The sequence below is a fragment of the Balaenoptera acutorostrata genome, chromosome 19 (genome assembly GCF_949987535.1).
Source record: "Balaenoptera acutorostrata chromosome 19, mBalAcu1.1, whole genome shotgun sequence".
NCBI classification, from domain to species: Eukaryota; Metazoa; Chordata; class Mammalia; order Artiodactyla; family Balaenopteridae; genus Balaenoptera; species Balaenoptera acutorostrata.
This window is the reverse complement of record NC_080082.1, coordinates 65,715,061-65,739,394: the sequence shown is the minus strand read 5'-3', so window position 1 is coordinate 65,739,394 and position 24,334 is coordinate 65,715,061. Positions and strand designations below refer to the sequence as shown.

The 24,334-nt window shown below is 45.8% G+C and overlaps 1 protein-coding gene across 2 annotated transcripts; it reads right to left on the bottom strand.

Moving 5' to 3' along the window:
• Positions 1–1,617: 1,617 nt before the first annotated feature.
• On the bottom strand, positions 1,618–11,652 carry LOC103008419 (zinc finger protein 883-like). 2 transcript variants are annotated; one of them, XM_007175498.2, is made up of 4 exons: positions 11,329–11,652; positions 8,366–8,404; positions 6,287–6,413; positions 1,618–4,981 (listed from the first exon to the last, which is right to left on the bottom strand). In XM_007175498.2, the coding sequence occupies exons 1-4, from the start codon at positions 11,629–11,631 to the stop codon at positions 3,423–3,425; spliced, it is 2,028 nt and encodes a 675-aa protein (XP_007175560.2). In that variant the 5' UTR covers positions 11,632–11,652; the 3' UTR covers positions 1,618–3,422. The 2 variants fall into 2 exon arrangements, with proteins under 2 accessions (XP_007175560.2, XP_057389955.1); XM_057533972.1 differs by having other exon boundaries at positions 11,491–11,652.
• Positions 11,653–24,334: the final 12,682 nt, after the last annotated feature.

Here is a 24,334-nt window from a genome sequence, read left to right as displayed (position 1 = left end):
CTCATACTCCTAACTTATATACATCTTTATCCATTCATCTATAGATGGACACTTGGGTTGGTTCCATGCCCTGGTGATTGTATATAGTGCTGCTATGAACATAGCAGTTCACTATCTTTTCCAATTAGAGTTTTCTCCAGATGTATGCCCAGGAGTGGGATTGCTGGATCATATGGCAACTCTATTTTTAGTTTTTTAAGGAACCTCCATACTGTTCTCCACAGTGGCTGCACCAATTTAATTCCCACCAACAGTGTAGGAGGGTTCCCTTTTCTCCACACCCTCTCCAGCATGTATTATTTGTAGACTTCTTGATGATGGCCATTCTGACCGGTGTGACGTGGTACCTCATTGTAGTTTTCATTTGCATTTCTCTAATAATTAGTGATGTTGAGCATCTTTTCATGTGTCTGTTGGCCATCTATGGACTGCCAGGGAATTCCCATTTTGTCCATTTCTCGATTAGGTTGTTTTTTGTTGTTGTTTTGTTAATTTTATTTTATTTTTGTTATTTTTTTTAATAAATTTTATTTTTGGCTGTGTTGGATCTTTGTTGCTGAGCGCAGGCTTTCTCTAGTTGTGGCGAGCGGGGGCTACTCTTCGTTGCGGTGGCTTCTCTTTGTTTTGGAGCATGGGCTCTAGGTGCGTGGGCTTCAGTAGGTGCAGCATGCAGGCCCTACAGCGCAGGCTCAGTAGTTGTAGGGCATTCATATTTGATTTCATATTAATTTCTTCTGCTTTCTCTGGATTTCTTTTTTCTTTTCCTAGTTTCTGAGGTGGAATCTGAGTTCCTTGATTTGACACATTTTTTCTATAAGTGTTAAATGTGGGATAAATTTTCCCTGAAGTACTGCTTAAGAAAATGCCAATAGGACTTCCCTGGTGGTCCAGTGGTTAAAAATCTGCCTGCCAATGCAGGGGACACGGGTTCGATCCCTGGTCTGGGAAGATCCCACATGTGGTGGAGCAACTAAGCTCATGTGCCACAACTACTGAGCCCACACCCTGCAACTACTGAAGCCCATGTGCTCTAGGGCCCACATGCTGCAACTACTGAGCCCATATGCTGCAACTACTGAAACTCTCATGCCTAAAGCCTGTGTGTACTCTGCAACAAGAAAAGCCACCACAAAGAAGAGTAGCCCCCACTCGCTGCAACTACAGAAAAGCCTGCGCACAGCCACAAGACCCAGTGCAGCCAAAAATAAATTTAATAAATTAATTTAAAAAAGAAAGAGAAAAGAAATTGCCAATATAGGGAATGCCCTGGTGGTCCAGTGGTTAAGAATCTGCCTTCCAATGCAAAGGACGCAGGTTCAATCCCTGGTCAGGGAACTAAGATCCCACATGCCGCAGGGCAACTAAGCCCATGCACCTCAACTACTGAGCCCACGCGCTCTGGAGCCATGGGCCACAACTAGAGAAGCCTGCTCAACTAAGAGCCCATGCACCACAATGAAAAGATCCCGCATGCTGCAATGAATATCCTGCGTGCCACAACTAAGAGCCAATGCAGCCAAATAAATTAAAAACAACAAAAAAAAGAAAACCCCAATAAACTGCTCCCTGCCAGGGCTGCTCCAACCCAGCTGCCCTTCCAAGGCACTCACCAGGGAGTGCCCCTGGTCTGGGCCTGCTCCAGAACAATAAGCAGCTGTCCTCCTTTTATTCTAATATGAATATTTTAATAATGGATCAAAGGTATAGTATTTCTAATAGTTCTTTTTTAAAATAAATTTATTTATTTATTTATTCTTAATTTTGGCTGTGTTGGGTCTTCGTTGCTGCACGCAGGCTTTCTGTAGTTGTGGCGAGCGGGAGTGACTCTTCGTTGTGGTGCTCAGCCTGCTCATTGTGGTGGCTTCTCTTGTTGCAGAGCACGGGCTCTAGGCGCGCAGGCTTCAGTAGTTGTGGCTCATGGGCTCTAGAGCGCAGGCTCAGTAGTTGTAGTACACGGGTTTAGTTGCTCTGCAGTACGTGGGATCTTCTCAGACCAGGGCTGGAACCATGTCCCCTGCATTGGCAGGTGGATTCTTAACCACTGCGCCACCAGGGAAGTCCCTGTAATAACTCTTTGTAGATGTTTATAAGATCAAGAAGGATTGCTTCTATCCTTAGTTTAATATCTCTCTAACTGTAATAGCTATGAAAAATTCAGAAATTGAAATTTTTAAAAAAAGTTTCCATTCACAATATCATTCTATGTAGAAAATACCTGGGGATGTTTAAGTTATACAAGACTTATAAACAGAAAACTAAAAAGCATTGCTAACAAAAATTAAATAAGATCTAAATAAAAGAAGATATATCATGTTTATGAATTGGGACATTCAGTATGCCTTTCTAAATTGAAGATTAAATGCAATTCCAGTCAAAATCCTAGTTGGTTTTTGGGATGCTCAAATTCACAAGTGGATTCTAAAATTCACATGGAAAGGCAAAGGACTAAGAATGGCCATAACAACTTTGAAAAAGAAAGTCCAAGGAGTACATGACCTTGATTTCAAGGCATATTATAACAACAAATTATTCAACACATGAAAGGATTGGCATAAATAAAGTAGATAAATGCAACAGAAGATAAAGTTCAGAAATAAACATATACATATGCTTGACCTTCAATGAGGATACAAAAGCAATTCAGTGGAGAAGGTATTTAAGTCAGTATCACTGCAGCAACTGGGTATCCATATTTTAAAAAGAACTTCCAAAAATGAACTAAATATGAATCATTTACATCAATAAAAAAACCTAAACTTTAAAGTTTCAGAAGGAAACATAGAAAAACTTCTGTCTTTAAATTTGGGAAACACTTTTCATTTATTGATAGAACACCAAAAGCATAAACAGTAAGAGAATAAATGGACAAATAAGACTCCATTAAAGCTGAAAACTTTTTCTCTGGAAAAGCTACTGAAATGAGAAGACCAATTCTGGATGAAAATAATGTCAGATATTTCCATTAGAGGACCTTAATCAATAATCCATGAAGAAATGTCAAAACTCAGTAATTAAGATGACAAATTATATGAACAGAAATTTCAAAAAACTATGAATGGAAATTATCACATGAAAAACCACTCAACATCATGTCAATAGGGAAATACTACTTAAAATCACTAGATACCACTATACACCTCTTACATCACTGAAGTTAGAAAGCCTGACCATACCAAGTGTTGATAAGAATGTAAACAACAGGAACTCACGTTCTGGTGCTTCTGGTAAGACTGTATCAGGATACTACCACTCTATGAAAGTTTGGCTCCACATAAGTTAAATTTTCACTTCCTCTATGACACCTAATCTATATGCTGCTAGATATTAACTCAAGTGAAGGAAAGCATAAGTCTGGAGGGCATTTCTCCAGTGTGAACTTTCTTGTTTTTTATGAGCCTGGAGCTGCCTGCAAAGAACTACACTCAAGGTTTTTCTCTAGTATGGATTCCCTGGTGGGCAATAAGACTTCTTCTGTAGACAAAGGCTTCTCCACATTCACTGCACATATAAGGCCTTTCTCCAGTGTGGATTCTCTGGTGGACAACAAGACTTCTTCTGTAGACAAAGGCTTCCCCACATTTACTGCACGTATGAGGCCTTTCTCCAGTGTGGATTCTCTGGTGCTCAAGAAGACTTGTTTTGTAACTGAAGGGCTTGCCACATTCATTGCAATTAAAAGGCTTTTCTCCAGTGTGGACAGTTTGGTGCCGAACAAGTGTGTACTTGAGCTTGAAGGCTTTCCCACATTGATTACACTCATAGGGTCTTTCTCCAGTGTGGATTCTCTGGTGCTCAACAAGTTTAATTTTGACCTTGAAAGCTTTCCCACATTCACTGCACTCATAAGGCCTTTCTGCAGTGTGAACATTCTGGTGTTTACTGAGGGCAGAGCTGCTTGTAAAGAACTTCCCACATTTACACCCATAAGCCTTTTCTCCAGTATGAATTCTCTTATGCACAACAAGACTTCCTTTGTAGACATAGGCTTTCCCACATTCACTGCACATATAAGGCTTTTCTCCAGTGTGGATTCGCTGGTGATCAAGAAGCCTTTTTTTGAAGATGAATGACTTCCCACATTTGCTACAACCATAAGGCTTTTCTCCAATATGGATCCTATGATGCACAAGGAGATTTTTTTTGTAAAGGAAGGGCTTCCCACATTCACTGCTCTTAGGATTTTCTCCAGTGTGGACTTTTTGGTGCTGAACAAGTGTATCCTTTTGAAGGAAGGCTTTCCCACATGGATTACACTCATAGGATCTTTCTCCAGTGTGGATTCTCTGGTGCTCAACAAGTTTATATTTGTGGGCAAACACTTTCCCACAATTACAGCACTCATAAAGCCTTTTTCCTGTGTGAACCTTCCTATGGTGAGTAAGACTGGAGCTGTGTCTAAAGAACTTCCCGCAGTCACTGCACTCATAAGGTTTTTCACCAGTGTGAACTCTCAGGTGCTCTGTGAATTTATAGTTCTTACTGAAGGCTTTGCCACATTCGCTGCACTCGTAATGCCCTTCCCCAGGGTGAGAGACCTCCCTGCTCTGCCTGCTTGTACCTGGGTGCTCTCCATAGTGGGAGGGCTGGTGCTGGGGAAAGCCCAAGCTGCCTAGGAAAGCCTTCTCAACTTCTCCACATGTGAACATATTGTCAGGTAAAAAGACTTTGCAGCTCGTCACAAGCAAGGCCCCATTCTCCTCGCTTCTGAGGTGTTTCTCTCCAATGGGATGCTTCTGGTGCTGCTGTAGGTGAGAAGTGAACATTTTCCCACAGGCCCCAGAAGAGGACGGTTTCAGCCCAGGATGCACTTCTTGGTGATCAGCCAGGTACAAAACATCTTTCTCTACCAGGGCACCCGTCTCTGAAGTAAGAGTCTTCAGGATAGATAGGTCTGGATTTGGATTCCTGTCTTGTGTCACTAGTTCTACAGAAACACATTGTTCAGAAGCAGCCTCCTCAGTACCTACTGCACGCCAACACCCTGAAAGCACAAAAATGCTGATAAACTGTATGGAGACGTTGGTAGGACAGGAGCCCACTACAGATCTGTGCATGACACATGTAGGAATAAGCCCATGGGTTTGTTATTAAAACAAGGGAGAAAGGGTCAAGTGGTAGAAGGGGATACTGTGCAATACTAGGCCTCTGATGGTCACAGAACAGGAAATGTCTCAAACCAGTAAGAACACAGGATACCAGGATGTGGCACCATGCTGGGAGGAGAGGCTAGAACAACCCCCTCCTCAGCCAATGGCTTTCAGCAGGACTTTCTGGTGGTGACAAGTGTCAGCTCTGTAGAATGCGTGTCTCAATCCAGGAAAATGCAATTACACCTGACTATCAGTGTTCAAAGACAATATAAGTAAACATATACCTCTCATGACACATTAAGGATATTCATATACAATATACAAAATACATAAAATTGGAGAACAGTGCAGAGAGGGGGAAAGGAGAGGTGTGGAGGACACTAAGGTGGAAAACAGGAGTCAGAAATCACAGTACAAATGAAAAGTGGGCAAAGTGTCGAAATGGGGAGAAGTGGAAGAAAGAAATGAAGTATGAGCATGATGAGTCTTGACATTGAAAGAAGAGAGAGCAAAGGACATTTCCCTGTAGGATTAGAACTCATCAATGATATCATGCCTTCCTACAGCTCCTACTCACCAGGCTCAGGATGCAATTAACCCTCTTCCTATGACTAGAGAGGGCCCCACCTCGTCAGGCACCCAGGGTTGCCTCCACCCCTCAGCTCAGGCTGGGTGACTATGAACCTTACCATATCAAAGTCCTCAGAGGAAAATAGGGCCATTAGGAGAAAGACACTGGCCCAGAGTGAACCAATGAATGACAGATTTCAGGAAAAAAAATATATCACCAGAAGAACCATAAGGAGTCTTGCAAACATAATCTAGGGTTGACCACAAATGCTGACCATGTAAGTGTCTGTAATTCCTGACACAGGCAGTGGGAAAAAAAGGGTTAAAACGTGTGACACGGATCTTGCACACATGTGAACATTCAACACACCTAGTGGTGGCAAAGCTAAGTGGCATCAGCTGGGCAGGCTTCAAGCCTCTGAGACGAAAGGCTTCTGTGAAAGGCTTCAGGGCCTATGGTATAGGGCTGAACACACACAGGGTGGGGGAACGCAGCTCAAGTGCCAGGAAATCGGGGAAGTAAGCAGTGTCCAAGGAAGGTCCAGGCTGGGAAGGACAGAGTGAGTCATGCAGAAGGAAGGGCAGAGTCCCGTACGGGGTGATGGTGTGTGAACATGGGTCCTTACCCAGGGAGGCTATAAGTGACAGGTTCTCCAGCATCACGTCACAGTAGAGGAGTCTCTGAGCATCGTTAAGGAGACCCCACTCCTCCTGGGAGAAGGACACAGCCACATCCTCAAAGATCACATGGCCCTGTCATGAGGGGGACAAGTGAGTTCACAGCAGCCTCTGCAACCAGGATCTCCAGGTCATGGTCGTCCACCCCAGTGACCCAGCTCAGAAGACACACCAGGTCCTGATGCCACAGGAACCTGCTAGTGTTACGTCATTCAGTTAAAACAGAGAGGGAGACAAGCAGTCTCACAAGACGCTCTGGGGCTGCCACACAGACCCCCAGCCACTCTCCTCAGAGTCGACTCTCCTGAGATCACACAGATCACACCACATACAATGTCACTTGTGCTCAGCCCCCTGGAGTAAACCCTGGGGACAAGGGCCCTGAGTCCATGCTCACACTCCTTCACTCTTCATTGCCCAGCCCTGCAGGGTCACAACTCCCTCATGTGCCGGACCGTGACCCCCACCCCACCCCACGCCACCACCTCGGCCACAGGCCTTCGGCACCTCACCGTGTTCCCCACGTGCCACCCAGCACGCGGTGCTTCCCCAGGCCTCTGCAGGACCCGCTGTTACAGGCGGTCCCAGCACTGCTTTCGTTCCCTGACCTGGCCCTGCTCCCTGTTCCCACGTCAGCACCCAGACCTCGTGTGGGGTCAGATGCCCAGAGCCCTCGTCCTCCACAGTGTCCCAAGTGCTGACCCCGCACCACTCACCCCTTCCTCTCTCTGCTCCTCTCATTCCCACCCCAGCCCCCAACCCCACAGCCCAGCCCAAGACCCTGCCCCAGCTGCACTCATCTGCCCTCAGCTGGTCTGTTGTCCAGTGGAGTCTCACACTCTTCAGGCTCCAACCGCAGTCATCACAAGACTTTGAGCCTGTGGAGGGGAAACAATGCCCCAGGCCCTACCTCCCTGTCATCTCACCTCCATTCCTGCTTTGCCTCTCAGTCCATACCTTATCCACCCCTTCGAACCCTGTGCCACGACCAGGACCTCCCCCGAGGCCACTCCCACCCCCACACACTCATGGTCACTGCACTGCCTCATCCATCTTAGTGATGACAGCCACCCCTGTCCCTGTGCCCAGGGAGGTAAGTCAGTCCACGGAGAACACCCTCCCCACCCTACAAATTTCATGGCACCCACACATGACCTGAGGGCCTGGAATCTGACCTGGTCCACATGCCATCCACCTGCTCAGGGGTATCTTCAGTTCTGAACCCCACCTTCCCTGAACTCCAGGTGTGTGTTTCCAGTGTGGCCCACTTGACACCTCACACAAGACACCCCGGCAATATCTCAGACTCAGCATGGGGACACGGAACTCTGGACAGTCCTTCTGTCCATTACTCCTACTTCTGACTTCCCGTCTCAGACATGGCGTCCCCACCGTCACCTAGAGTCAAACATCCTGGGGTCATGTCAGACTACTCTCTCTCATCCTGTACAGCAGAAAATCAGCTCTACCACAAACGAGAATGAGAGACTCACCTCCTCTCCTGCTACAGAGCCATTGCCAGGATCCAGTCACAATCGACATTTACCAGGACTGTGCCCTCCACTGGGCCCCCGGCTCCACCCTCATCCCCAGTCTTCCTCCTCTCGGCAGGCAGAGCAGCCTCTTCAGACCCAGCGTCAGATCACTTCCCTCCTCTGCGGCCAACGTGGCATGGACCCGCCCCCTCAGGAGAGACCCAGCTCCTCAGGCTGCCATCCCAGGAATGACTCATGCCCTCAGTCTTTATCAGCCCACATCATGGGTCCTGCAGTTCCCTGAACACTCCCCTCTCAGTCTCATCTCCAGGCTGTGCCCAAGGACACGTCACCACTTGACCTTCTCCACTGGACACATGGGAACACCTCCGTACTACTTCTGGCTTTGATGAATGGTCCTGTGCCTGAGATGATGCCAGGGCCCAGACCTAAGGACCCAGAATCGCAGGACAACACTGTCTTCTATATCTGTGTGTCAGGACCAGGGGTAGGGATGACGTCTGGGTAGGTACTGGGGCTTCTTCCACTTACCTGTCCAGGGACCATAAATGCTGCTGCTACCATGGGAACCTGTGAAAAGAGGGAGTATCTGAGGTAAAGGTGATTATGGTGAGGATGTAAAGGCTGAGCCGTTTCTTCCCTTCCTTTTCCTGGACATGAGTCATCTGAGGCTGACCTCTGACCTCAGATCCTCAGTCTTCAGAACTATAGCTTGACAACTCGAAAGGCTTAGACAAAGACTCAACATCCTTGAGACTTCCCTGGCAGACCAGTGGTTAAGACTTCAAGCTTCCACTGCAGGGAGCCCGGGTGCCATCCCTGGTTGGGGAACTAAGATTCCACATGCCGCGGGGCGTGGCAAAAAAAAAAAAGACTCACCCTCTTTGAGTCTCAGTGTCTTCATGTAAACGGCAACACTTAGGATGTCTATCTCATAATGTGTACATACCAAATGCATTATTACCTCTCCCATGCTAAGATTCAGCTATTACAGAGTACAGGATTAAGATTTCTATAAATGTTTTTTAAAATTAGGTTTTTCTTACATGTCTTTCAAGGCTTTCTGAGACAAAGTATCTTTTTTCAACCACTAATTATCTAATTTTATGACACCACTGTGGTGCCCTACAGTTCATTCCTATTATTACACTACCTGAACTTAGTGATAGAATCCACAGGTTTAAGGCATCAGGCCCATAAACTGCCCTCTTTTGAGAAGCCAGTTCCGATCCCTGGTCCCCAGGCTACCAGTACTTCTGTCCCACTTGGCTACAAATTCAGGGTTTCCCATGAACCCCTTCTCGGTTTGATAATTTGCTGAAATGACCCATGAAGTTAGGAAAACACTTTTCTTACTTTTTTGGTTTACTGTAATGTATACAACTTAGAAACAGTCAAATGGAAGCGACGTCTAGGTCAGGGTCGGGGGGTAGAGGGCAGCAGGGGGTTTCCAGGCCCTTTCAGTACATGCCACCCTCCCAGCACTTCCACCATTTCAATGTGTTCACCAATCTGAAGGAACCTTGAATTTCATTGTTCAGCAGTTTTTATACCTAATCTCCAGCTCCCCTCCGATCTTTAGGAGGTGCCGGGTAGGTCTGGGAGTTGAAACTTCTAATCACTTGTTTTTTCTAGAGAGCAGTCCCATCCTGAGGGTATCTGGAGAATCCACCCTATGTCACTTCATTATAATAAACTTCCACGTGATAAAAGGCGCTAGTTGTGAATAACAAAAAACAGTCCTAATTCCCAGGCAATTCTAAGGGGTTCAGAGCTCTATGTGAAGAGCTCAAGACAAAACCTAAACATATATATATTATTATAACACAGATATATATTCTCATTTTAAGCAGTTATTACTTGCTTACACAAGATTAACTTGCTAAATCTATACATTTTTAACCTTGTAGTTTCCTGGGAGAGCTGAGGCACGTGTGCCCTTGACTGGGCCTGGGCTGCTCCAACAGCATGGCTGACCTTTTTCTGACTCCACAAGGAGTGGGCAGTCGGCTGAGTGTTCAGAACAGTGAATCTACACAACCTCACAACTCCTTCTCCATCTCCATCTCAGGCAAGGCTCCTTACTCCTTATACCCTTGCTTCCCCAGAAAGCCCTGGAACCACAGGACCCTGCCATCTTCAGGCAGCCTCAGAAAGTCCCACCCACTTTGCCCTGCCCTCCAGCCCCAGGTCTCTCTACTTTCATCTGAGGTCCCCTTGCACAGAAAAGTGACAAGACTTTCCCTCCTAAATTTGAGATCCAGACATGGCCAGAATCCAGGACTTAAGCTGTCACCACATGGACATTGCTGAGCCAGCGACCTCCTCCCTCAATTCCAGATTAGGGACTCCAGCAGCCCCTATGTCACCAATTGGCCCCGACTGTTAACTCCTCCTTCCTTTTTTTTTTTTTTTTGGCTGCCCCACACGACTTGCAGGATCTTACTTAGTTCACCCACCAGGGGTTGAACCCAGGGCCACAGCAGTGAAAGCACCAAGTGCTGACCACTGGACCGCCAGGGAACTCCCTCCAAAATCCAATTTTAATCTCTCCCTGACATGTCTTCCAGATGCTCAGCCAAAAGAAAAACTTTATTGTCCTTTACTCTGTCCTTTTGCTTAGAACAACATTCATTGTCAACTGTCTTGCAAGTTTATTATGAACCTTATTATTTGTATTCCTTTGTAAAAAAATTAATAAACAGAAACCTCAGTTAGAGTTGGCACACCAGAAGGGGGAGCCCTCACTGACCTGAGACAATAACAGTATCCAAAAGGAAGAAGACGGCTCTCTTCTCTCCTGGAAAGGACTCAGGCAATGAAAAGCCGTGGACTCTTCGGTGACTATAGCCCTTCCCTCTTTAATCTCTATAAAAGTGTTAGTTCATCATGCCTGCACATCTCAATTGCAATTCCCTGATGATCCCGAAAAAAACTCATTTTTGCAGAAGAAATAGCCAGGAGGCTATTTGTTTCAGGTCAACAGCTTCCATAGGCACCACTCTGGTCCAGAAACCACCTTACTCTCTGGAGTGGAATGCACTGGGCTCTCCCAGGCCTCCCCGCCTCCACCCTCAGCTCCCACTCCCCAGTCTGTTCTCCCCTGAGCAGCCTTTGAAATACTTAAAAACTCTAACTCAGAGTGTCTTCCTGATTTATTCACAACCCTCCATGACTTCCAGAATGCCGACTGTTGGCCCAGAAGGCCCAGACTGTTGACTCCTCCATAATGCCACGTCTCTGCAGAAGGGACTCCAAACCCAGGTTTCCAGAATGTTCCCGGCTCTTGTGACCCTGCAAGGATTTGCACGTGCCAAGCCCACAGCCTTTAACACTCTCCACACGGCCTGTCAGAAATAGGGTCACCACACACGCACACCTAAAGTTCTGGAGACAGGGGCCTGAACCGCAGTGCCCTGAACAGGAGACCCTCATTGGAGGCTTGAGGATTCGGGTCAGAATCTGGGGGGGCGGGGGGGGGGCCCAACAGTCACCTGGGGCGGGTCCTGTAGCGTGCTGGTTGCCATAGGACCCGTTGAGCGTGGCGGGATAATGGTGGTAACGTGGCCCGAAAATTCCGGAAGCAGGTTCCGTATCCCGCTCACTCCCGCGGAGTGTGGACGGCGTCCCCTCGAGCTTTTTCCAGTTTCCGTTACCTGGGCTGCACCCAGTGATCTAGAGCTTTGGGTCCTGCAGACGCAGCAAAGGCCGCCAAACCGCCGCCAACAGAAAGACACCGGAAGTTCCGCCCCCTCGTATTTCACAATCCCGGAAGAACCTCTGTTTGGGGCCTTCATTGGTGCGGAGAACAAGCCGGTCCGTGCACAGTCTTCTAGGTAATGTAGTTCCCCTCACGCCCACGAGTGCGGTGCGGACGAGGCCCACCCCCAACCAGTTGGGGCAGTAATGGGCCAAGTCGGTGTGGGAAGGACAAATTAAAAACGCGTCAAGGGATTTCCCTGGCGGTACAGTGGGTAAGACTCCGGGCTTCCACTGCAGGGGGGCAGGTTCGATCCCTAGTTGGGGAACTGGAGAACTAAGATTCCCCAAGGTGTGTGGCGCGGCCAGGAAAAAAATGTATTTACATCACCTGAAACTAAGGGAACCTTGTAAATCAACTATATTTCAAATTAAAGAAAAAATTAAATAAAAGCACATAAAATTAGACCCAGCAAAGCCTGTATCCATAACCTTTATAAAATTCTGATTAAACTCGTATTTCTCAGCATAAAACTTGATATAGGATTAGAAAAAAATGCATTCCAGTTGTGAAAAGACTGAGACAAGCCACAGTCCTTATTTGTTGTTTTTGTTTCTTTATGAAAATCTTGGAAGAGTTTTCAAGTAAGAAAACTCAATTCAATAAGATTTTGGAATGAAAAAGGGAATTATATGCAACAAAATATCTCGGTGTGCTTCATTATTGGCTAAAATAATAACTACATAAAGTTAGATAACATTAGTCTATCGTTGATACTGTCCACCTCAGTAAACCTGAGAGGCAGTAATCAAGCACAACACATTTACTTGGGATCACAGAATTGCAATTCGGGACACGTATTCAAGTAGCAACCCAAAAGGTATTCTGCTAGGGAGTAAAATTCAGGGGATTTTAAATGCAAAGAGAGTTTTGTATTACAGAATTTTAATTGGAATTGGAGGCAGAAGCTAGTCTTGGTTGAACAGGATTGTGTACTAAGGCTATCACTAGAGGGAAGTAATAGTCCATTAGTGTGACAAGTTGCAAGTGTTATTGCAGAGTCCTTGGAATATTTGCAGGTTGGCTCAGATCAAAAGTTCACGGTTTCACCAGGTGGGGAGGTGCAGGATGTCCACTAATTAATAGCCTCCCAGCTCCACGTTAAAACCCCTTGACATCAGTGACTCCATTTTATTTCACATTCCACAACACTATTAATTTGGCATGCCTTGCAGGAGTTCTCAAAGCAAATATAAAAATTTTCACAGCATATGCACAAACTATATGATAATAACAGGCTTCTTTTATTTAAAAAAAATTAAAATTGAAACAAGAAAAAAACCCTTTAAGAAGATATTGAGCTACCTATAATTTTTAAAGAGTTAATATATAAATAATAAATTCAATAAGTACTACTATTTTTTTTAAGTATTACAAATTAAAAAGAGGAAGAGTTAAAACCTGAGAAGGCAATATTCTTTTCTTTTCTTTTTTTGGCCCCACTGCCCGGCTTGCATGATCTTAGTTCCCCGCATAAGGATTGAACACAGGCCCACGGCTGAGTCCTAACCACTGGACAACCAGGGAACTACTGAAGGCAACATTCTTTTTTTTTTAATTTATTTATTTTATTTATTTATTGTTTTTGGCTGCACTGGGTCTTCGTTGCTGTGCGCGGGCTTTCTCTAGTTGCAGGGAGCGGGGGCTACTCTTCGTTGTGGTGCACGGGCTTCTCATTGCGGTGGCTTCTCTTGTTGTGGAGCACGGGCTCTGGGCACATGGGCTTTAGTAGTTGCAGCATGTGGGCTCAGTAGTTGTGGCTTGCGGGCTTCAGTAGTTGTGGCTCGTGGGCTCTAGGCGCGCGGGCTCAGTAGTTGTGGCTCACGGGCTTAGTTGCGCCGCAGCATGTGGGATGTTCCCGGACCAGGGATCGAACCCGCGTCCCCTGTATTGGCAGGCAGATTCTTAACCACTGTGCCACCAGGGAAGTCCCTAAATTTATTTTTAACATAAGCCCCACCATATGATTTTTCTGGCAAATTTGTTCAATATATTATCCTTTCCCCCTTACATGCCTTTGGCAACTTTACTGGAAATAAATTGACATTATTAGGGTTTATATATATCTAGATTCTCTACGCTTTCCCATTGCTCTAAAGTTAGTGTAGATATACAGTAAATTCTTAAATAAGAAGAAAAATATTTTCATATTTCTTGTTTTCAAAACATCCTTCATGCTGCTCAGCCAGCTGGTGTCTGTGTCCAGCCCTAACTCAGATCCTAATTCTGTTCCGAATGCCCATCCACCTCCTCAATCCAGTGCGTCCACTTGAATGTCTCAAACACACCATGAACTCATCATGAACAACAGAAATTCATTCCCAATTTCAGTGAATAGTCTTGCCATCCAAACAAGTTTGAAATTCAGATTCATCCTTTGGCCATAATACACCACACACTATGCTAAGAAATTGTGACTGTATCACATAAGCCCGTTCTGATGTCTGGATGTCTCTCTTTTGTGTTTGGGTTCCAATGTTATTAGTGTTTCTCTCCAGGTACCAAGTTTCCATGCATCTTTTATCTATTGTATCAGCATGCACTGATGATAATTGGGTCGTTGATTATTTTATAAGCTGTTGAAACAGTTCACCTACCTCTACTGCTATTTGTGCATTTATTAGCTAGAAATCCTCTGTGAAGAAGAGTTTTTCCATAATGTTCTGTTCAATTACCTCAAAATACAGTTTGTAAAGATCAGGGAGGCAAGAGCTTGATCCCTCAACTCTATTTAGCAATTTTTCAGGATAATTATTTGGACCACTAACATCATGCTCAAACCATAATGAAATGTTTATCTCAGGGATAAGGTGCACCTGTTGCACACATGCTAAGACTGTGATCGTGGTAGCCACTCTCCTAGTAGGAAAAAACATTTAGTAAGTGGCTCTTCTTTTCAGATAAGTCTCTTATTTTATTTTATTATTTAAAAAATATATTTATTTATTTATTTAGGCTGCGCCCTGTCTTAGTTGTGGTGCGTGGGATCCTCGTTGTGGCATGTTTAGTTGTGGCATGCGGGATCTTTTTTAGTTGTGGCATGTGGGCTCTTAGTTGCGGCTTGTGGACTCTTAGTTGTGGCAGGCATGGGGGATCTAGTTCCCCGACCAGGGTTCGAACCCAGGCCCCCTGCATTGGGAGCACGGAGTACCCACTGGACCACCAGGGAAGTCCATCTTATTTTATTTTATTATTTATTTATTTATTTGGCTGCGCCATGCAGCAAGCAGGATCTTAGTTTCCCGACCAGGGATCAAACCCATGCCCCCCGAATTGGGAGTGCTGAATCTTAAGCACTCGACTGCCAGGGAAGTCCCAGATAAGTCTCATATTTTAAAATTAATTTTATCTGTTTTAGTCCATTCGAACTGCTGTAAGAAAACATCATATACTGGGTGGCTTATAATCAACAGGCATTTATTTCTCGCAGCTCTGGAGGCTGGAAGTCCAAACTCAAGTTTCCCATGGATTCAGTGTCCGGTGAGAGCCCACTTCCTGTTTCATAGATAGCCTCCTTCTTCTTGCCATGTCCTCACATTGTAAAAGCAGTGAACTTTCCGGGCCCTATTTTATAAGGGCACTAGTTCCTTTCATGAGGGTAGAGCCCTTCTGACCTAACCACCTACCAAGGATCCTATGTCCTAATATCATGACATTAGGCATTAGGCTTTGAACATAAGAATTGAGGGGGAAACAAACATTAAGACCATAGCAGTATCTATTTCAGGAAATTGAGTTAGAAATATATGGAAAGGGCTTCCCTGGTGGCGCAGTGGTTGAGAATCTGCCTGCCAATGCAGGGGACATGGGTTCGAGCCCTGGTCTGGGAAGATCCCACATGCCACGGAGCCACTGGGCCCGTGAGCCACCATTACTGAGCCTGCGCGTCTGGAGCCTGTGCTCCGCAACAAGAGAGGCCGCGATAGTGAGAGGCCCACGCTCCGCGATGAAGAGTGGCCCCTGCTTGCCGCAACTAGAGAAAGCCCTCGCACAGAAACGAAGACCCAACACAGCCATAAAAATAAATAAATTTAAAAAAAGAAATATATGGAAAAAATAGTTGGACTTGCTGGGGTTTCAACAGAAACACTGAGATGTACTTATGCAGGAAAGAATTATTTTGTGTGGGAAACAGGCAGAATGCCACATCATCTACTTCCTACTTGGCCTCCTGACAGATACCATCCATTTCCCCTGTCATGATATTGGCTTAACTCTTTTTTAATTGTTCCTTGATTACACATACTGAAGCCTACAAAATTATCTCTGAAGCTTTGAGCTACATAAAGTTGAAGAGCAGTGCAGTTTATTGAGAATTCCCTGGCGGTCCAGTAGTTAGGACTTGGCACTTTCACTGCCATGGCCCCAGGTTCAATCCCTAGTCGGGGAACTAAGATCCCCGAAATCCGTGCAGCCCGGCCAGGAAAAAAAAAAAAAAAAAGCATGCAGTTTGTGACTGAGTGACATTGCAGTGTGTGCATTCAGGTTTTCCTTTGTGTTCCTGTTTGCTGAATGCAGTCTACAAAACAATATCTCCCTTTAAAGGGAATACATCTTCAAAAAACAGAAGGGACAAAATAAAGATACTTGGATAATAACATATGCTTAAAATTACAATTTATGTCAAAGCACCCTCATTAAAAAAAAAATCTACCCTATATTTTCCCAACTTACTTTTGATGAACTTCATCAATTTATTTAAAAGTTTATAGAAAAAATTTCACTACTGTCCATCTTTTTCAGGGACACACAACCTCTTCCTCCCCAACATCCCAGTAATGGCCAGGTGTGAAGCCCTTTCTCTCTTGACTCTGAGCAAACATACTGAAACTCACAAAACTGATTGTAAAGCTTCCATCCACATGTATTTGAAAAGGAACAAGATGTTTATTAGTTTGCGGCTATGAGTGAAGGTACTTTGTATCTGAGTGATATCATATCATGTGTTACTCCCCCATATGGTGAAGAGAGAAGTAAGTCCCACTTGTGGGGTCTTTATGGAGCACTACAACACAGGTGTGGAAATTGTACCCTTAGAGGCATATAAAGTATTTATTATATTCACAGGTCCTAGAAGAGACTGGCATGCCACCCCACACAGGAACCATATAGGAGGAGCACCTGGGGAGCATTCTCAACGAAGCAGGAGAAGAGTGGGGCCCCCTAGGTAAGTACCATTACTGGGGATCAGGGCGGAGTACCCAGGCAAAAGTCATGAGGGGATTTCATTGGTGGGTTGGAATGTCACTAAGTCATGGGAGGACAAGAAGGGGAACCTGAGTTGGGACCACAGCCTCATCACTCTGGTGTACCCAGTCACCCGGGGTGGGGTGGGGGGGGTGGTGGGGATGTGCTCACAGCCAGTCTGTGGGGATGTTGAGGCAGCAGAATACGAACATTAAAAAATTGACAATACAGTATGTACACTTGTTATGTTCCGAGCATCTTAAATGACAAGACGCAAAAAACACAACAGGGAAATCTGGATCGTCCCCTTTAGGAACATCCCATGCCTCGCCTCCTTCATTAGAGCCTCTGCATTTCGCTGCAGAGCAAGAACTACGCTACCACGCGCGCCACAACCAGAGAAGCCCGCGGGCCCCAACGAAGACGTAGCGCATAATGAATGAATGAATGAATGAGTGAATGAATGAATGAGTGAATAAATAAAATTTTTTTTAAAAAGAACTACATTACCCAGCAGGCTGTGCTTTGCGTGATGGCTGTGAGGGCCGGACTGATGGCGTCACAGAAAAGGGGCGTTACTGGCTCGCGTTGTCAGGGGCGGGACTTCCTGCGCCGGAGGAGCGGGCTTTTCTTTGTGGTGAGGCTGGTGTGTCCCCACCCACTAGGAGCTCTTCCCGGGACTTAGGGACGGAGCGGGGAGGACAGCCAGGAGGGCCCACCTGCGCCTTTGTACGACCTGGGAGAGGGTCAGCTAAGCCCGCTGGACTCGCCGGTCTCCGGCGCCCTCACGTGGCCCTACGCTCCCCGCGGTGCGATGGCGGTGCTGGTGACCCCGGCGCAGGTGAGTGGACGGTGCGCCAGGCCACGCCCGCTCGGACCCCACCCACGTGGCCGAGGCGCGCTGCTGTGCAGGATGGTGGTGTCCTGTGAGTCGTCACCTTGTCCTCCCCAGGGCATTGTTTGTCGGAGCCTCGGGATGGGGTCGCTTGTGCTCCGGGTGGGAATCCAGGTTAGGGGCTTCACGCGGAGGCTCCCATTTCTGTCAGTCAGTGGGACGCTGTGTGGTAGGGAGAGATGTGGCTTCTCGAATCCCCCTGACCCCATACCGCTGGCGTGGAAGGACCCGCAGGGAGGAGCGCAGGCCGCACAGTCCGGAGACCTTTCTGTGTGTTGCGGCCCCGCCCCTTCCCGAGTCTAGGACCTTGAGCAGCTTTCCCTGTTGCCCTTGGTTTCTGTTTTCTCGGGCACAAAACAGGAATATTAAAGTTCCTCCAACTGGGTTTGAGGGAACTAGAAAAAGCACGTGTATCCCCCCGAGTCCAGCACGGTGCAGGGAGCGCCACTCTGGCTCTCTTTTCACGGAGGTGCCTCCTGAGCCTTTGTTGATCTTAGAGGCTCCTCCTTGGAATCTGACCCTTGGGCTTCCCAGCTGTGTAACCTCTACAAAGATAAGGGCTGGGGTGGGGAAGAGGCAGGAGTAGCCTGCAGCAGCTTGGGGATTGCAGCCCTACTAGGACAGAAAAGGTGTCAGGACAGGCAGGGCACCCAGAAGGCCAAGGAATTTGTCTTCCAGTTTACAGCCAGTGGAACTGGCTTCCCACTGAAACTGTTTTCCTGTTTGAGGTTCAGTTACATATGGTAAATGACGATAATGTGCAGGAGTGTGGTGTCCCTTTGGACACAAAAACACAAGAGGTCCTGGGTAACTCCATAGCCGTGGCCCTGAGTACCCTCATCATAGTCCTGATTGTTGTCAGGACTTGTCTTATTTGTTAAACTGCCCATTCACTTGGCTCCTTCCTCACTTTATTTCAGACTCATTCCAGTGTGCTGTCCTGAAAGAGGCTTTCCGTGGTGCCCTGTCGAAAGCAGACTGTAACCTCTTGTGTTCTCGTGCTATTTTCTTGACTTTGGAATCTTTGGGTCCCTGTGACATTGTCTTGCTCGTTTATTTAGTTGCTTGTTTAGGATCTCTTCCCAGACCCCGAGCATGAGCACTGTTGCTGCTCAGGACCTAGAACAACAGCCTGGGCTTACAAAAGGTACTCAACAAATGGTTCAGTGAATGAATGGGTCTCCTCCTCAGGTGCTTGCCTCACACTTATAATAAATGCAGTCTTTCTCCCAACTATGGCCCACAGGGCTCTCTCTACTTGATCTTCCCCTTGCTTACCCCCAAGCTTTTTTCCCTCCATTTTTCCCTCACTCACCGCACACGGCCAGGCAGTCCTGAACTTGTAAAACTCCTGCCCAGTTTGCAGCTTCAACTTGCACTTCTCTTTGTCTGGGGCCCCGTTCCCAGATCTCTGCAGGGCTATCTCTCCCCACCCTTCCTGTGCATCAGTGTCACCTCTTAGGATAGTCTTTTCCTGGCTGTTTTATAATAATTCTGGCTAAGGTACCCCTGCCCCCACCTGCCAATCTTCTGGCAACTCTGTTCCCGCTTTTACTGGATGTTCAATTCCCACTTCTGCTCCTTAAATTTGAGGTTGTGGCTGATTTTCTAGAGCTGCCTGGGGCTCAGACCTCTGGCTGTGACACGGAGGTGATGATGGCATTTACCTCATGGGCTGTGGGAGGATTAGTAAGAGTCACAAAATACATTGAACACGTAACTGTGCCAGGCAGTCCAGCATCTGCCATGTAAACATTTTCTCTTTAGTTCTCCAAACTGCCTGGTGAAGTGGGACTGATTGTTGTATTGATACAGAAATCGAGGCTTAGAGAAATGATGGGATGTCCTCCCCTGTGGTCGCACTGGCAGGAAGTGTCTAATTCCAGAGTCTTGATTCAAACCCTGGAAGTCTGGCTCCCGAGCAAGGGCTCTTATTGTGTAAAGGCCTCAACTTGGGGCAGGTGCACCGTGAGGACCAGAGAGGCTCAGCACCTGTCACTTTACTGTTACCATTGTTGGAATTATCATCATGATCATTTTTCCCAGAGCACACACCATCTGCCCCCAGTCCTCATGGAACACCACTGTCTGTGTCTCTGTGACACTGTCTGTGTCTTCTCCAGTGACTTCCTTCATGGGAGACTTTTCTCTCAGCCACAATTGCATTATGTCCCAAGGTTGCATCTGCTTCCCCCTTGAGCCCAACACAGAACTTGGCGATCCGGAGGCCTCGGTGATTCAAACCTGGGTTTCTCTGCATCTTCACCAGCAACAGAGTGACAAGGTTGATCCCATCCAAGTGCCCAAGGCCAACACCACTACCTGTGTTTGACTCTCCAGGTATTGGTGACCTTCAAGGATGTGGCCGTGACCTTTACCCGGGAGGAGTGGGGACAACTTGACCTGGACCAGAGGACTCTGTACCAGGAGGTGATGCTGGAGACCTGTGAGCTTCTGGTCTCACTGGGTAAGTGCTCAGCTCTCACACCTGTGGGGGACCCCACCCGCCTTGTTTCTGGGCTGATCAGGAAGGTCACAGGAGTCACCTTTCCTCCTCCCCACAGGCCCTGCATTTTTCTGGTCGCTTCTCCTCCTGCCTGGTCTCCCTGTGTCTGTAGCAGTGATCGGTGGGATAGAAACAATGTCCTTCTGAACACCAGCCCCCATCCCAGTGCCCAGCACCCTCGGGCCTCAGTCTGAGGTCCCTGTTCCAGATTCCACAGGAGGGAAGCTGACTGGTCCAGCCTGGTGGGGTCAGGTGTCCCCACAGCCCAGTTAGCAGGGCTGTTCTCAGAAGAGAGGGTGGGCCAGGCAGACCCCTACATGGCATTCGTCATCAGTGCCACCCAGAGATCTTCCTAAACAGCACAATCTCGGTTCAAAGGTCCCTGGTGTCTACATGATCCTCACATGTTTCCTGTGGCCTGGGCAGATTGCTATGTGGCAATACTTGGAGGGCCAGGGAAAAATTTCCCCAGGAAGCTGTATAGGCTCTGAATCATCAAACAACAAATAGGACTATTTGTCCCATAGCCTGGATTGATGTGTCCAGGAATCAAGGGGTAGATATGTGAGTGGCACCACTGACAGTTATCCATAGAGAGGCACTAGGGGAAATTTTTGCTTCCTGTCTTCATGAAGCACTGATTGTGTAGAGGTCTTAGTTGCAAAGGGAAGAGTGCTTTCACTACTGCAGTAGAATGATTCCGTTGTCCTGGAGAGTAACACTGCCAGTCTGCCTCTTTGTGCTACTCATGCTTCTGAATCAACAGGCAAAGTAAGAGTTAGTGTGCTGGCTCTGGTGATTGAATCTGATTATCAGGTGCAAATTGGACTATACTTCCCACTGCTACTTGCACAAAGGAAGTGTGTGTCTGGAATGCAGAGATCCCTTAAGATGTCTTGTCATGATCTATGGTAAAGTCAACGGAAAACTATTCACAACCTACTTCAGGCAGGACAACTCATGGCCCAGACCCTTCAGGAAAGAATGCTTTGGTCACCCAACCAGGGAATAAAAAATGACCATTCGAGGTGCTGCTGAGGACAAAAGGAACATGGAATGGATTGTGGAAGAGCTACATATTAGTTAGTTCATGTGACCATTAACAGAAGTGAGGATAGTAGTCAGTAATGTCGTGAGTATTTCTTCCTGATTTTTGTCATGAATGTGTGTGTACAGCCAATACCTTTTTCTTCCTTCTTTCACCCCCTTATCATTTAACAGAAGATGTGCTGACTTCACATCACAGTATTTAAGTATTGTTAAATTTATATCATGGTATTTGGTTATAGGGTATCAAGGAGGAGAGTGAATATTACGCAGGGAGTCTGTCTCCTTTCTGAAGAAAGAGTTATTGTATTTTTGGTTGTACACAGGATAGTTGTGTCATGACCTTGTTGTTGTCTTTATTTGGAGATAAGGAATGGTTTAAGTTTGTATGGTGCCAAGTTGACAAGAGGTGGACTTGTGTTGATTAATTTTATATATCAACTTGACTTGGCTGTGATACCTGAATATTGTTCAAATACCAGTCTAGATTTCACTGTGAAGCTTTTTTTTAATGGACTAAATACCTATATTTTTATTTGTAATTTTTTAATTTATGGACCAAACACATATGCGAAAAGAATGGCTTCAACTTAATGGCATGTTGTCCCTTAAGAAAGTAGAAAAATAAGACAAAGCCAAATTAAGCAAGACTTTGGTTCAATATTATACTGGAAATTTTAATAAAACTAGACTTCTATTCAGTATTGAGATGGAGGTTATAGTCACAATAATGAGGCAATAAAAAGTAAAATTACTCACATTGTTAAGGAAAAAATAAAACTGATCTATGGAGAAAACTCCATGGGATCTCCAAACAAAGCATAACCCAGAATAAACATATACAATGGAATACTACTCAGCCATAAAAAAGAATGAAATTTTGCCATTTGCAACAACATGGATGGACTTGGAGGGTATTATGCTAAGTGAAATAAATCAGATAGAGAAAGACAAATACTGTATGGTATCACTTATATGTGGAATCTTAAAAATACAACAAACTAGTGAATATAACAAAAAAGAAGCTGACTCACAGATACAGAGAACAAACTAGTGGTTACCTGTGAGGAAAAGGAAGTGGGGAGGGGCCATATAAGGGTAGGGGAATCAGAGGTACAAACTGTGATGTACAAAATAAGCTACAAGGATATATTGTACAACACAGGGAATATAGCCAATATTCTATAACTATAAATGGAGTACAACCTTTAAAAATTGTGAATCACTATATTGTACTCCTGTAATTTATATAACATTGTACATCAGCTATACTTCAGTAAAAAACAAAACATAACATTAACCAAAAAAACCTGCTAGAACAACTGAGTATCTGAAGCTTGAAGAATTCAAGATCCATATAAAAGAAACCATCCTATTTGCAATAGCAATAAACAGTTGAGAACTTAAGATCCCCCCTCCCCTCCCCAAATGTCTGTGTTGAAATGTACCAGGGACTTGTTTTAATCATGCACTGTGAGACATGCAGACATGGAAGTTATTATGAGGAAGGACATTACACAGTTCCCTAGAAACAGGAAGCACAGCATGTCATACTGGGCCGCATATGCTGGGCCTCCACCTTCTTCTCAGGAAGGTCAAGAAGAGCATGGCTCACAGCCTTGAAAAATTCTGGCAGACTCTGGGCTACAGGGGTCATCCCTAGTTGCCACCCAGAAGAGGACATTCACCCAATCATGAGGCACCTTTCTGGCATCGGAGGACTTCCAGTCACCAGAATTGGGATAAATGAATGTCTATCCTTCATAAATCACCCAGTCTATGGTGTTTTGTTATAGCAGACCTATAAGACTAAGACAGACAGTTTGAAATTTTTCAGCGGGCTCCGTTTTGGAAGGGTGGACCCTCGTTGTCCCGTACCTAGCTCTGGTATAGGTACCAGAGCTAGGTACCTATACCAGAGCTAGGTATGGTATAGGGCAGGGAGGATTATTGGTTTGGTGTGTGAGTTTGATAAGGTTATGGTTGGGGGTGCGGGCTCCAGATTGGTCAGTTTGTGTATAACAAGCATGCTTACAGGGGAAGGATTTGTTACCTGCAAGAATTAGCTAGCTCTGAGAGGGATAGCCTCACTAGGAATAAGGACCCAAAGGCCAGAGTAGGAAAAATACAAAAATATAAGAAAATATAGTCAATACAATTAAAATTGAGCATACCATCAGATGTAAAAAATACATGCAAGATGGGTAAACAGAATTTTAAAAATTAGAGAAAAAAAAAATTAAGACCCAAGTAAAAGGAGAGATATCTCACATTTACGGATTGTAACACTCAATATTTCCTTATAAATTGATCTGTGTGTTAAGTGATATCCAAGTCAAAATCTCGGTAAGCTCTTTTTTTTTTTTTAATTAATTAATTTTATTTTTGGCTGTGTTGGGTCTTTGTTTCGTGCGAGGGCTTTCTCTAGTTGTGGCAAGCGGGGGCCACTCTTCATCGCGGTGCACGGGCCTCTCACCATCGCGGCCTCTCTTGCTGCGGAGCACAGGCTCCAGACGCGCAGGCTCAGCAGTTGTGGCTCACGGACCCAGCCGCTCCGTGGCATGTGGGATCCTCCCAGACCAGGGCTCGAACCCGTGTCCCCTGCATTGGCAGGCAGACTCTCAACCACTGCGCCACCAGGGAAGCCCCTCTTTTTTTTTTTTTTAATAGAAATTGCGAAGTGGATTCTACAATGAAAATGCAAGTGCAAAGGACCAAGAATATCCAAAACAACCTGGAAACAAGAAAGTGCTAACGTAAATACAAATAGATAAATGTAAGGGAATAGGAGGTCTAGAAATAAACATACACACAACTGATCAGTTGTTTTTCAGTGAAGGAACAAAAGCAATTTTGTATAGAAAGAATGATTTGTTAGATCAGTGTGCGGTAGCAGTTGGGTATGCAATTGGGTATGCAAAGAGAACTTATAAAAATTAAATAACTATGGATCATAGACATATACAGAAAAACCTAAAACTGCAAGAGTTACAAAGTACTGGGTTGGCCAAAAAAGTTGGTTCGGGTTTTTCGGTAGCATCTTACGGGAAACCCCGAACGAACTTTTTGGCCAACCCGATAAAACAGGAACACAGGTTTTGACCT